General features: G+C 30.8%; 1 protein-coding gene and 1 long non-coding RNA gene across 2 annotated transcripts; one reads left to right on the forward strand and one right to left on the reverse strand.

Annotated features, from left to right (window-relative positions):
• The first annotated feature begins 914 nt into the window (after positions 1 to 914).
• On the forward strand, positions 915 to 2,826 carry LOC128286725 (uncharacterized). The gene is made up of 2 exons (XR_008277365.1): positions 915 to 1,289; positions 2,436 to 2,826. It is a non-coding gene; the product is annotated as an uncharacterized LOC128286725 (long non-coding RNA).
• A 1,144-nt stretch (positions 2,827 to 3,970) lies between these two features.
• Positions 3,971 to 8,862, reverse strand: LOC108484258 (QWRF motif-containing protein 2-like). The gene is made up of 6 exons (XM_017787979.2): positions 6,937 to 8,862; positions 5,846 to 5,965; positions 5,015 to 5,131; positions 4,794 to 4,883; positions 4,495 to 4,602; positions 3,971 to 4,411 (listed from the first exon to the last, which is right to left on the reverse strand). The coding sequence occupies exons 1-6, from the start codon at positions 8,410 to 8,412 to the stop codon at positions 4,331 to 4,333; spliced, it is 1,992 nt and encodes a 663-aa protein (XP_017643468.1). The 5' UTR covers positions 8,413 to 8,862; the 3' UTR covers positions 3,971 to 4,330.
• Positions 8,863 to 15,398: the final 6,536 nt, after the last annotated feature.

A 15,398-nucleotide genomic window follows, 5' to 3' on the forward strand; every position in this document is an offset into this window, starting at 1 on the left:
TAGAATGATCAGCAGCACTAAAGATTATATGAAATATACATTAGTGTTAAAAGGAAGTCTCGATTGGACTAACTGGAATGAAAGTGAAGAGTATAGGGCCTAATTTGTAATTGTTCCATTTTACCGAAAACTGACGTAAATGTAATTTTTTACATGAATAATTAATAATTATGAATGATAAGTATGAATTATGGACAACTTGATTTGTTAAGTGTCGTGAATGGAAATAGGAAAAATGTAAAAGTGATAAAAGGGTTAAAGTGCAATTTTTTCGTAAAAAAAGTATTTTAATCATTTTTATGAAATTGTGTTTAAAATATTATAATAATGAGATATTAAATTGTTGGGTTTGATTGTGGCCTTTGGATGAGTATAAAAATTATTTAACTTTTGACTTTTGACTTTTGACAACTCATTTTAAAATGGGATAAATGAGAACAGAAAGATGAGATTTTTATAGTGATCAAATGGTTAACTGAATTGAACTAATATTAATTGAATTAATTGAATTTTTAATCGTTACTCAAATTGATTTTTTTAAAAAATTAACTAAATTGAAATATTTCGATTAATTTGATCGTTAATCGAATTAATCAAAATTTATATGTTTTGGGTTTTTGGTTAAAATAAATCTAAAACATATTAAAAATAAATTGATAATGTTTATTTGACCGAATTTTTAAATTAACCGAGTTAATAGAATTAGTAATAGTCTAATACATATAATATATAATATTATTTATTAAGTTCGTTAATTTGATTAATTACTTAAATTTTAATCGAATTAACCGTTAATCGAAATTTTAAAAAATATTAAACCGGCCTTCGACTGAACTATTGGTTAACCAACTAATTAACTGAATTAGATCGATTCAATCGATTAATTCGATTTTAACTAAAATTTCAACACCCCTACCTTAGTTTGCCGCCCCTCCCTCTCTTGTAGGAGAAAAAAAAACTTCTTTTTCATTCTTCTCATCTCCTCTTTAAATCAACCCATTCCTGCCATCATCTTCTTCATTAAAGTCTAGGGTTTTATGGTTTAGAAAGAGAAAACTTTGACTAGAGAGAGAAAGTTTCGATAAGGGTAAGAAACATGTTTTTCAGAATTTTCACCTTCTTTATTTAAGGTTGTGTTTAAAATGTGATGAGCATGCTTTGATAACTTGTGTATATTTTTGTGTTGGGTGGAGAAAAAGAGAAAGAAGAGGAGAGAAGGGTTCCAAGCATGGAGAAAGTGAAAATGAAGGATTAGAGAGAAGCCTTGTTTTTTGTTAATGATTACCTAGGTAAGTATACTTGAATTTTCTTTCTGTTAAATAACATAATTACGAGTTTGAATAATTAGCAAAATGAAGGGTTGAAGTGATTATGTGTATTATCATGTGAAAAACCATGGCTTGAAATTTGTCATTAATAGTAAGAAAATTTTGCTAGGAATAAGCTTTGACTTTAATTACATAAAAAAGAACTATTAAAGTGTTATGAAAATTTTAATGTCGTAGTATATTGAGTAAAAAAAAGTGTTCTTAAATAATAGTAAAATGTGATTAATTGTCATAAATTAGCAAAAGTTTAGTCATGCAATACAGTGAAGTGAAGATGTGATAAATTGTGGAAATTGAATCATAAGATGCAAATTTAAATGTTGTATTGAACATTGAGAATGAGGTATAGTGATAATATATGTAAAATGTTGCTAGAGAAATTGTGAAGTAATGACTAAAATATATACCTTGTTGAGAAATGGATATTGAACATATTTATATATATATATATATATATATGTATGAATGTCAACTAGTGATATAACTCACCTAAATGATAACTGAATAAGTGAAAAGTGTATAAATTATTAATGAATGGTTTTATGAGCTCTTAAAGAGTGAATTTGATAATTGAAGAACGATAAGAGTTTAAAAATGAAAATCTGTGAATATGTGTATGTGACGTGTATATGTGCATGAGAATCATCATGTGATATCGGTGTGTTATATGAATTTTGAAATGTTTAATTGATTAAATAAGTAAATTGATCTAGTAAGTTTAGTAGAACAATTAGGATACAATTGGCATGCTATAAGGATTAGTGTGTGTGTGCTTTGGAACATCAATGTGATGCCTTACGCCATAGCACTTTAGTGCATATTGGGTCATTAAACGTTTGGCGTGTTTAGTTGGATGCACAATTGATGCAATATGTGTGATGTGATCATTTAGAATCGTAAGTATATGAGTCCCATTCCACTGGAGTTTACTAAGGACTAAGTGTTTATTATTAATGCAATATCGTTTCATGAATTTATTGTGTATTAAAATAGGCATAAATAAAGTTGCTTGGTTAAAATGTGAAAGGAATGTTGCCCCTAAATTGGCATAAATGTGAATGAAAAATGAATCGATGAATTGACCTAAGTCTTTATTTCTTCTCGTAGAAGAAATTTTTCCCATCTGTTTTTGACAAAATCCAAGGCAGATTCAGAATTGAAGAGGGAGATTCCTCTAACCAGGTGGGAGATTAACAGTAATCAAATCCACACGGCCCTATAAATGTTTGTAATTCTAAAGCTGTCCGAAATTTTTGGTGGAAGCACAAGGCAGATAAAAGAAAGATTCGCTTTCTCAATTGGAAGAAAGAGAAGAACAACCTACATTCTACTTAGAAACCTCTGATATCAAATTAGGTATATCAAACACTAGAAAGAGATAAATACATAAACTTTAGTTTAATATGCAATTGTATATATGAATTTTAATTTGATGTAATTTTACACATGAACTTTGATTGCGGTTAGAATGTATACGTGAAACTTAATTTTAATTCAATCATACACGTTTAAAAAATAAATACATCTATTTATTTTTATATTGAATAAATAAAATTATTTCTTGTGCAATGTATAAACATAAACTGATTTTACAAAATTATACAAAATCAAAATTCATGTAAAATAATTGCATATTAAATCAAAATTCATATATAATTATGAGATTTATTCCTTCTAGAAACCCATACAATTTAATACTTTATTAAATCAAATAATGGGACATTGTGAGTTCACTGAATTTTAAAGAAAAAAAAAAACAGCTAATAAAGTGTGTCAAAATCTTTATTTGAGCATGTCTGAAATGGCTTTATCCTTAATCGACCCATTTTAAAGGTTTGATTTTGATATGGCCTCAAAAGTTGTAGCTAAAGCTCATAATACTAATATTTGCTCCACCATAAAAAACTCAACCCCATGTAACTTTGCTGAAATATTGCTGCTCAATTAAGCCACCTTCCTAAACCTAGTTTCTCTTTTCTTTCTATATATTCATTACTCAAAAAACAATGGTGGATCCCTCACCCTCTAAGGCATTATTTGTGTGGTCAACATCAACTTAAGGCCTAACCTTGTTCTTTTACTTTGTGCCATACTAGGTGTCTCTTTCACCTCATTTTGGCATAGAAAAAGTTAAAACCAATGGTCATTGATTAGTATCCCTTTGACATTCATAAGGAAAATGACATGGTAAATGCCAGGCTGATTGGCATATTTCTCAAGTAAAATGAAATGAAAATGGTAAACCCTGTCAACCAAGGGTTAGGTTGATCCAATTGATTGAACAAGCACCAACATTTGAGTCTCATCAGCAATATATCATTTGATGGATACTATGCAAGTAAAACTATCAGCCCTCTATGAAACTAGTGGCACGCCCTGATCCTAGATTGAGATAGCCTAAGTAGGAAAACAAAACAAATACCAGCATGACTGAAACACTAATATGGTATTTGCTCCATCCGCTAGACAGAAATTGCCCCCTTCACAGTTCTTGAATAGGGTATATAGCTGTTTCCTCAACAAGGCTTAATCAATTCAGATAGGAAACATGATTCGTTTTTGTGCACTCGAATCATGCAACACCACATCAATGTGCATGCAGTTCAATGACTTTGGAGACGATGGAAAAGGACAGTATATGATTTAACAGGCATCAACAAGATCATTCTTAGATGATTAATCAGTGTAGATCAAGAAATACATAATAATAGGTTATCAGATGAACTTACATATATATACAATGCTTTCTTTTACCTAAAAAGTGGGAAAAAAAACCAAAAAATCATGGGGTTCTTGTATACAGAAATGAGAAATCAGTTGAGAGGATAAGCCACTTGATCATGAAAGACAACAACTGGTTCTAGAACTGCTAAAATGAGAGAAGCCAACCTAGATATATTCAGTCTGCTGTGATTTTGTCGGTGCCGCCTCTGCCTACTGTAAGAAACATAAGCTTGGGCGTAATGTTAGCGTTTAGGGTGAGTTGTCAAATAAGATCAGTTCTACACACGTGTGGTCAGGTTGTTGGTCGCAGGTACACACTTTAGTTGTATTATATGTGACCTCAAGCTACAGTCCTTAACCTGTTGAAAAGACTTCTAATGAGCCACATGAGCAGATGAAAGCTGAGAAAAGCTTGGAACATAAAACAGAACACCGTATTTACCTCAATGGCTGCTAATGCAGACAAAAAATCCTTACAATGTTCAAGCAAAACAGTTTCCTTTGCAGCCAAGCTCGCAAGTTCTGCTACCAAAGAATTCATTTCCTCCACCTGCAAGGGACAAATAAGATTTAGATAATCAGGTAGATTTGCCCTTTTATTGATGAGCCGCAATCAAGCCACCACAAGATACAACCAGCCTGTAAAGAACTGAACTATTACAAATAATTACCATATAAAACAACTCGATGATTTTTATTTTGGAAGACTAATGCCCATGAGATTGAATTAATGAATTTTACCTTTGATGACAGTGAGCATATTGAAGATGCCATTGCCTGCATCATCTCAACTGCTGAACTGATTGCATCCTTCAGATTTTGGATATCTGCCTATTATGAGAGAACGGAGAAAGGGAAGAGAAACGAACAACATTTTAAACTATGATATAGTCACGAATTGAATCATCAACACATTGTATATGGAAAATAGGGGAAAAGAAAAGAATAAGAAAGAAACTTACTGTTGCTTTTCCAACAATTGGAAGTCGAAGAGTACTAGCCTTTAAAGCTTCAGTTGCTCCTAGCAAAGAGCTAGAGTGGTCTCTCTCGAGGAGGGACCATGCTTCTAAATGAGCTATCTACACTCACCAATTACAAAAAAGTTTAGTCATGTAGAGAATTCATGCTATAAAAGCCAGCATCTTGTAACTGAGAATAGAAAGGACAGGTCTGTTCTAACAAGTATGCAGTAAGAACTGAGGTTCGAATTATAGAATCACCAACAGCCTTTTTCCTTTCGGAATGAAATATAAAGTACACAATTTTTCTTCTCTAACTTTCCTTGCGTTCTTATTCACTCATTTTCTTTCTGACTTCCTCTTAACTCCAGAAAGCGCATGAAATTTGAAAAAACTCAACACTGACCAATTCTCTACAGTCAACAAGAATAGTACATCTAGTTTTCCATTTTTCTGTGTTTTATGTGTCTTAACTAGTACCAATTATTTGAGCACCTACTCATAAAGTGAATTCTGACTACTTCAAAGCAGGTATCTAAGTGGATTATTAAATATTAAGGGCCAGGCAGCCCCGTTGACCACTGCAAGAAACTAAAGAATTCCTCATTATAAGACCAGATCCTAGATTGATGATTTCATTCTCATCATATTAATTCCTAATAATGTAGTCATTTTTTCTTTTAATGAAAGCATGGATACAGACATGAAATACGTGTATGATATGATAATATGAAGGTAAAGCTATAATCAGATAGTTGAAAACAGTTTTGTCTATGAAAGAGTCTACAAGGATTAAGTTTACTACTTCGAGAAACTTGAAGTTTTGAATCTTACTTGTCTTTTCAAGATGGAAGTTAATTTCAACTTTTGCCTCAGCAGTAGCAACTTTATTCTCTTCAGGGTCACAGAATGCCGCAGTTCCGATGTTGTTACCCACGCATTCCACAGATTTTTCTGATACAAGTGAAGGAACATTAGAGGTGAACAAACCAGATTTATTATCAACCATCATGTTAAACCTCAACTCATGATTATTGTTTTCTTTTTAATATCAAACTGATCATTACAGCAAACGGTTAGTAAAATTCCAGTTTATTATATAGGCTGTTACCAGAGAAGTGATGACATCCTGAAGAATTTAAAAAGCAGGGCACTAGTTCTATTCTACCAGTAAATCTTTAAATAGGCCCTTTTAACTGAAAATACAGCCAGCGTCATTCACTTATCGCTTGCCAAGAACAGATTAAGAGCACCATGTCCACTTTATGACAGACACTAATTGAACCCAAAAACATTTAAATAATTCCTCGCCAGGCATATCTTTAATTTGCCTTCTTCCAATAAGTCGACAACACATTCCACTAAGCAAATTTACAACAGTATATGCATACACATATGTATGTGTATATATAACATTCATAGGTATGTATTTCTCAATGATTTTGCATCATCTTGAGCCGATAAGTACTGTGCCAAAGCTGCCTAGAGTACTAACTCTTACCTTCAGCATGGAGCCAACTCACCAATCATCGATCACATCAAGGAATTTACTATTCAGAAGTATGACAATATATTGCCTCAAGATCCTTCTGTCATTAAATCTAATCTCTTAGCAAATATAAAAAGGACAACTGGACATGGACATGCTTTTCTTAGGAACTACAGGTAATTTATGTAGCAGTAGCACGTAAACAAATCATGTGATACCATATTGGAGAAGACTACATGATACTCTCCAAGGAGTACCATATTGCAAGAACTAAGCTGCCACTTGCATTATAGGCAACCTTTACCATAAACTAGTTGGGTTCAGCTTGTTTGCCAAACTAAAACTCGTGAAATAAGTTGAAGAATTCATCAAATACACATAAGCATACAAGAACATTGAACGTATTAAGAGCAATGAGAAGGCAGGATAACCATACCTCAGCACTCAGTTTTTGTACAATGAAAGCTGCATCCGCCCTTGCATTTGCAAATCTCCATTGCAAGTAACCGTTATAAAAAAGCCTCAATGTATGAGCATCAACAATTCGATCCTCTCCCTTCTTCCCTCTCCGAATATCAACAGAAAAGCTAAGAATCGAAGGGGTATTAACAGCATTACCAATCATCTCTTTACCACCAACTGCATTTCTAACCCGACCAGGACTTAGTCCCCTCGACAGAGTCGGAGTCGAAGCCGAAGATGTCCAAAGCTTACTAGGAGAAGCAGGTCTTATACTATACCTAATAGGAGAAGCCATTGCACCGTCACAAGAAACCCTTCTTGGTTGACTAAACTTAGCTGGTGAACCAATTCTAGACCCTGGGCTCGAAGACAAAGGTGAACCCGGGTCCTGCAACCGCCTGAACCTGCTATTAGTTTCCTGCCAAAACCTTGCAGACACAACAATTTTACGGGGTCCATTCTTCCCTTTCAAATTCCCACTTCTTCCAGTTCCAGAATTGGTGCTCCCAGATGATATACTATCTGTATCAGATGCAGTGAGTTCATTAGAAGCCTCAATTAAAGAATTGGAATCTGCGTTTAGCTTATTAGCTTCTTTTAACAACTCGGAGCTACCCAAATCTAAACTCAATCTACTACCACCATCAAAAGAAACCCTTCTGCTACTCTCATCAAGCATCATTGATTGTTGCAATGACTTAGCCAGCGCTGCCCCAGATCCAAAATCCTTCCTTTCACCACTATAATCAAAGCTCCTAGACAACGGATTTGAACCCGAACCTGGACCCGAATTCCCTTGCCGGGTTCTGCCCGGCCAGAGTTGCCGATCAGCAGGCTTCGAGTTCTCCCCGTGATCTCTCACCGGAGTAGCTCTACGCCTTTCGGGTGTTGCTTTCCTCATCAGAGTAGAACCCACTTGAGCCTTAGCCTTACTGATCGGAAGCGAATAGGACTCGCCTTGAAACGAAACCGACAAACTTCGCGTTGAAGTAATCAACATCTTGGTAGCAGCTGACAATTCCGTGGAGCCATTAGCATTGTTATTTCCTGGCGGCAATTGACTTCCCGGCCGCCTCCGGTCGACGGATTGAGACCGTTTAGGAAGCGAAGACGACGTCGTACTAGCATTCGTTGAACGAGAAACAAGCGGGGAATGGAATCTCGCAGCTGCTTTGTTCCCCGTCGACATAGTATTAGTGGAACGAGATATAAGAGGAGAAGGAAATCTCGCCGTTGGTTTGGCCGCCGAAGAAGTGGAAGAAGTGGAAGAAGACGATGAAGGAGAAGAAGACAAATACCTTGAAGAAACTTGTCGTCCTCTGGGCTTTCTCGGAACACCGGAGCCATTGTCTTTGAGAGGAGGCTTTTGATGGATACTATTTGTTTCTTGCTGTGGTTCTTCAACAGTGGGCTTTGAAGGAGTTGGTGGACGAGACAATGCAGCCACCATCGTCGGAGACTGCAAAGGAATCTACGTTCTTTTCCACATTGCCTTGAATGAAACTTTCGTTAATGAGTCTCCATTTCCATGGCTGAAAACCTGGGAAAAAGAGTATTTTTAGGCGATTTTGAGAAGAATGGAGGTGAACCCATAAAGGGTTTTTGAAGGATCCTCCAGTTTTGCTTCAACAACAGTGAAACCCACAGGTCTTTCTGGGTTTTCAGAGAAGAGAAGTAAAGTGAGAATTGGGAGAATAGAAGAGAGAGAGAAAGAGAGATTCAGCTGGGGCTGTTTTGGCTTTGGGTTTTTATGAATCTTTCTGTAAGATGTTAGGTTAATTAATGAAATTACCAATTTTCTTAGACTTTAATCTTCCCTATAATGGAACATTTTGGTATAAATGAAAATGGGAAATCATTTACAAATGAATCCTCAATCTTATATCAAATGTCAACAATTCTACCCAAAAGCAATTTCCAATTTTTTTAGGAAATTTGTAGTTTAGTCTAATCCAATTTCTAAATAGGCCAACCTCTCTTCCAAATTTGTCTCTTTTGTTAATTTGTTTTTAGATAAAAGTAGTGATATGACAATTCGTATAATAATTCACCTGTCGAGATAATTATAGGATTTTTAAAAAATTAATTATTTATAAAAGTCATAACAACTAATACATTGTTATTCTTGTTATTCATCTATTTCACAATAATTTTCATTTCTACTAAACATTTAAACTAAGTATATCTATGTCTTAAGTACATAAAAGTTAATTAAATTTTTTCGGTAAATTTCTTCGGTTTGTATTAATCATCTTCTAAAATTATTATCCACTCACGAAATTAGGAATCTCATATAAAATTAATAATCATAAATCCATTCAACAAATAATTTAAAATTTTAAGATTTAAAGAGATTCATTTATTTTATATAAATAATTTATTTTACAAAATAATTCTTTTTCAAAACCTTTGGTGGGTTATTTTTAAATTTATGTGAGGTCATTTTAAATTTTTGTGAATTAATAAATCAATTGTATAAAAACAAATTTGAAAATTTATAAGTAATATTTATTTTTTTTATTTTTGTGGGGTCATCATCATGGCTCTCCATTGTTCACATCAACCTCATAAAATTCAAAAAAAAAATTCAACAAATATTTAAAAATATTTATAGAAATTAGAAAGCATATTTACGTAAATTGTTGTATGAGCTGTTAATAGACTTGTTTATGAGTTAGGTCATTCAGTTCGAAGACCAGTCCGAAAAGTGATATAATTCAACAAATAATTTCTATTTATTTAATTTTATGGAGATAATATAAAATAAGTGGATGATTAATATTTTTAAATCTTTAACTTTGCTTATATGGTTTAAAATAATAAGCATTACATGTTATATTTTAATTGAATAATGTTTTTGACTAAATTGACATAAAATTACTTATAATCTGTCTCCAACACATAAATAAGAGGATAATGCACTTTAACACACTTAAATCCACATCCTCTTATAATAACAATAATGGTAATGCCAAAATTAATCTTTATGAGTAAAAGATATTCCTCCAATTCTTAAACAAATCTTTTCTGAAATAATAACTTTAAATTACTTTTTTTTCAAACAGTAACTTCAATTACATCGTAAAACTATTTATATATCATATCGTGTTGGTCAAGTCGCAACTCAATATAAAAAGATCATGTTCAAAGCTAAAGTCTATTTTTTGGGTCATCATCAATATATTATTTCGTCGTTAACTTTTTTTCTCAAAAATAATTCAAAATAAAAATAGGAATACAACTAAGATCAAGATCTTTTGCTATAATCACAATCTGTAGATCTATATTACGTTAATCAAAACTTTCATAAACCTTAAACCAATGATTAGCCACAACATGATCCAAATGTTTATGGTGATTATATTGAGATTTAAGTTTGATAGAAAAAGGGTTTAATTCTTTCTTTTTTTACTTTACGAAAAGTGTAAAATTAGTCCATTTATTTCAATTTGATAGAATTTGATCTTCTTATTTTATGAAAGTAGAGAATTTTGTCTAATTGGATAACGCTGTTAGACCTTTTCATTAAATTACAGATCCGACAATCAACGGTTTAATGCAATAAACTATTAAAATTATCAATTCAGTAATTTATATACAATAAATTAACAAAAATCAACGATTCAAGTTCATGTATTAACTAATTATTAGATTAATTTTTAGTTTTTTAAAGTATGGGAACTCAATTCTGACCAAGTAAAGTAGAAAGATTAATTTCAAAATTTTCATAGTTAAAAGTTTAATTTCAATATTGGATCTAAATATATATATATATATATCAAGTATCAACTATCTCAAAATAAGCATCAGACAAGTAATTTATGTATTTACCAATAATTGGAAAAACTTCTTTTAAGTTTTGTAAAGTCGAATGACAAAAAATTGATAAATTATTAGCTTTTCTATTTTTGTAGAATAAAGAGATGAAATTTAATACTAAACTGAATATTATATATATATATAAACTTTCTCGAGAAACAAACAGCAAACAAAATTTACCAAAGTCAGAGTACCTTTGAGAGTGGAGAGACATGAAAAGAGCTTCCAAGCAACAGAGAAAAAGAAGTTGCTGGTATAAAATGGAAAATTGTTGCAAACAAACTTCAAGTTTTTAAATATATATAATCATTACTGTTAGGGTAAATTACATCCATGATCACTCTAAAATAGGGTTTATTCTATTTTGATCATTCTAATTTTTTCTCAATTTAGTTATTATAAATAAGATAATTGTGTTAATTAATCACTACCGTTAAAATTTTTGTTTTCTTTTAACGGATTGCTGATGTGGCACATTAGCACATTGAGTGACTGACACATAATATTTTTTTTGACTTTTGACTAAAGTTTAAGGACCTTCCTATAATTAGTCCAATTTTTCCCCTAAACATTATAGAGAGGTTTTCTTAAACTTTAGTCAAAAGTAAGTAAAAAATTGTCACATGTCAGTCATTTAATGGGCTTATGTGTCACATTAACAATCTGTTAAAAGAAACAGAAATTTTAATAATATTGACTAATTCGCACAATTATCTTATTTATAATAATTAAATTGAAAAAAAATTAAAGTCAAAAGACGAGAAAAATTCCTTGTGATTATTGGAAGCAAAGTTAAAACCCATTAAATTAAATTATAAAAGATGGAATGTCTATTTTCAATCCCTCTTAAATTCTCCATTTCCCTTGATTTCAACGCATATTTGTACAAACCTCCAATTTCAACAGCTACCCATACAGCCTTGAATTCTCAGCAGCACAAGTTTTAGCTTGAAATAGTAGGGTAAATTATGTTTCAAGTCATTATATTTTTCATACATTTAGAATTTAGTCTTCCTGATTTCCGAATTTAAACATGGTCATTGTTAATATTGTTAATCTTTTTTGGTTAATTTCAATATCGTTACAATGCTTCTTCTTTTTTTTGCATGGATACTAAGTGAGGTTTTTTGTTTTTAATTTAAAAATACTACACCAATGGATTTAAGAAAAAAAAACTTTAATATGATTAATAATTGACCTGAATTTTGAAATATAATGAGCGAAGAGACTAAACTCTTTGAAATTAAAAAATTCCAAATGTAAAAAAAAAAGGTAGTAGGGACTTAGAACCTATTTTAGCCAAATATTAACTTTAGGGAAAAAAAGCCTTAACTAAAACTAAGTACAATTATGCAAATATTTTTGTTTTATTATAATTTTCTTATTCAAATTATTCAAATTAGAATCGGTAGATATATATTAAATTATGATACACCCATGATGTGAGTGAAAAATTATATATTTATAAAAATAATATAAAAAATAAAAGAGGCTTCGTTAAAATTGTAAAGTTAAGATATTAAAAATCAAAATATTTAAATTTTAAATACATTTTTACATTTTTCAGAAATTTACTTAAATATAAAATAATAAAAATATCCTCATAATAAAATTTGATATTTTATATAAAGATTTTTTTTGTAATTTCTCAACTGAGTTGAGATCCAATTAATAAGCTACAACTCAATTAATCCTTTAAAATAATAGTATAGATATGTATAATGATAGGAATAATATTTGATGTACCATGCACTGTCAATGAATAATAACATAATATTGCATAATTAATTATAAATGTGTGGAATATTTCTAAATAAATATTAATAACTTTCGTGTTTATGGTATTAATATTTATGTGCAATCATTTTTAGTTAATTATGTTTAAATAAAATTGTTTGTATTTATTTCTAAGTCCTCCATCGATTTTTGTTCTATTCAACAATGATATTTCATATTATTATTTACTGATGATATATGAAATTCATACGTTGATAATGCATCAAATATTATCTTACACAATAAATTTTCGACGATTTTATTAATTTTTATAAGATGAAAAAGTTAAAAAAGTTACCCATTTCCATTTTCTCTTTTCTCGCCATAGTTTTCCTTCAAATGGAAAGAACCTTTATTTATTTTATTATTATATTATATGGTAAAAAAATGATTTTTGATCCACCATGTGTTTAAAAACAAAATGCAGTTTCAATCATATAATTTTCAATTTTTATTTTTTCATTCTCATTGGTCCTCCATTTGGTTGCAAGGCTTACATCAAATGCCCTCTTTGTGTTTTGTTCGATTGTATATAATTTTCTTTTACTTAATTCTCTTTTGATTCTTCAATTTATACTCAAAGGGTTAATTGCATTAAGTGTACCAAAACTATAGTTTTGATTCTAAATTGATCCTTCAAATTTCAAAACATTCACATCCTTCTTTACTACGTAAATAGCTTGGATGTGACATTTTTAAAAGAATAAAATATAAATAATGCTATTAAAATTTATGAGGAATATATTTTTATATGACACATATGATCCAAATTGATTACACGATAAGTATACACATGTTTTAAATATAATACATATAAAATCTAAGCCGATAAAAATTGGAGTATTTTTATGCATTTAACCCTTAAAATGATTATAATGAATCTTTACTCTTTTCCCTTTTAAGGACCTATATTTGGGTATAAATTGAATGTAGTACTTCAATGTAGATACATACAGTTATCACATATATGCTATTCTTTGCATGCTTTTATTTTTATATATCAATTGATATGTGTGTTTAATAAGTGGTGTAGAGTGTAGTACATGTAGAGGGCCAAGTAATAACAACAAATATTATAAATACATAAATAATAGAAAGAACCCCATTGTTAGATTGTGGATATGGTATGAATGTTGAGGTCCTAGATTTGAGTTTCATTTTATGTAAATGTGTGAGTTCTCCTCTAAATTTATTATAGTCATAGTTAATTAATTAGCTATTCAGTTTAGTGTTTATAATGAGTGATTCTTATTGAAACTGTTGGTATAATTGTAAGTTGAAATAGTAATAAAATAAAGGGAATAAATTATGAGATGATGCTAGTTGAAACTTTTGTAGCCATGTGACTTAGAACATACTCCATAGAATAAATTGGTGTAAAAGGAAGAAAAACCCATATAAGTGATGCTTTGTTTAATTAGGGGGGGTTGGGCATCACTTATCCCACTTTCCAAGTGATTATAAACTTCAAAAAAGAGAATTCCTTTGTCTGCACCCTCACCTTTCCAACATTGCCTCTCCATTCCACCATGTTCCTCACTTTTCCTTTTACTAAAAATGGCCGCAATCTTGGATAAGAATGAGTTCCAAATATTAAAATAGATTCTGAATTTGTTAATTAGACAACTCAAGTTGGTTTTAAATTAGATTATTTTAAGTTAAAATATTCAAAATTCTAGGTTTTAGTCATCAAAATTATTTTTTATATAATTTAAGATCAGGGTTCATTTTAAGGTTTAATTATTTCAGTCTTAATTTAAAATTTAATGTATTTCATATTTGGTTCATTTTAGAGTTCAGATCTATTGACTTTTTATAATAAATTAGATAATCATACTCGAGGTGAAATTGATTGGATTAGATTTTAAGGTTAGAGTCAAATTGAAAGGTTGGTCAGTCCTGCATAGTTCGATTTTTTGGCATGATTTCATTGGACTTTATTTTTTCTTAGGAATAACATCAAAGACAAGCTTTGGTCTGACTCAGTGCAGGAATACAATGAAACATATTTTGACAAATAGGAACTTGAATTGCAATGTCTAGATGAATTCTTAGAGCTATTGATCTTCTAGCTTAATTGAGATTAATTACGGAAGATGGGACTTTAAAATGACTTCCATGACTTGAAGTTCACAATTGAGGGGACCCCGGAAAATAAAGCTTGAAGAAGAAATCTAGACAAGCAAGTTGGTAACTTGGATCATTGCAAGACTTTATGTGTTGAAAACTTAAAGCTCTTTAACTAGTATGATTCATTGGTAAAGCTGACTTATCACCATAGGTCTAAGTGTTCAGTACCAACATTCATCATAAACAATGAAAATAGAATGATGATGATGAACCAAGTCCAAGTCCAATTGGCAGAAGGCCAGAAATAAATACCATGTTAAAAATAGAAAATAAACTTCTCTCCTAATGCCATACTATTAATATACAAAATAAATTGAAAATATGGAAGTGGATGTACAAGAAGAGGATGAACAATGTTGAAATAAAAAAAATGCCAATGCAAGCCTAATTGATTCTCATGTTTAGTTCACAAAAGCATTGCTAAAATTTGGATAACTATGGGATACAACATGCGGGTCATTAATTTACTCAAAATGCATTGAGCTGGTTGATATACAAAGCAATTCCTTCCTAATTCTACAAACATGATACTTCATTTTTATTTGAAACACACACCCACATCATAATAACAAGGGTTAATATAATTTTTTTTGTCTTAAATTTGGCAACTAGATTCACTTTAGTACTTATATTTAGCAACTACATCAATTTTGGTCCCTGAACTTAAACTTTTTATATTTTTCTAAGTTCAAGGATCAAAATGAATTTCTA

The sequence above is a fragment of the Gossypium arboreum genome, chromosome 13 (genome assembly GCF_025698485.1).
Source record: "Gossypium arboreum isolate Shixiya-1 chromosome 13, ASM2569848v2, whole genome shotgun sequence".
In the NCBI taxonomy this organism is placed as follows: Eukaryota; Viridiplantae; Streptophyta; class Magnoliopsida; order Malvales; family Malvaceae; genus Gossypium; species Gossypium arboreum.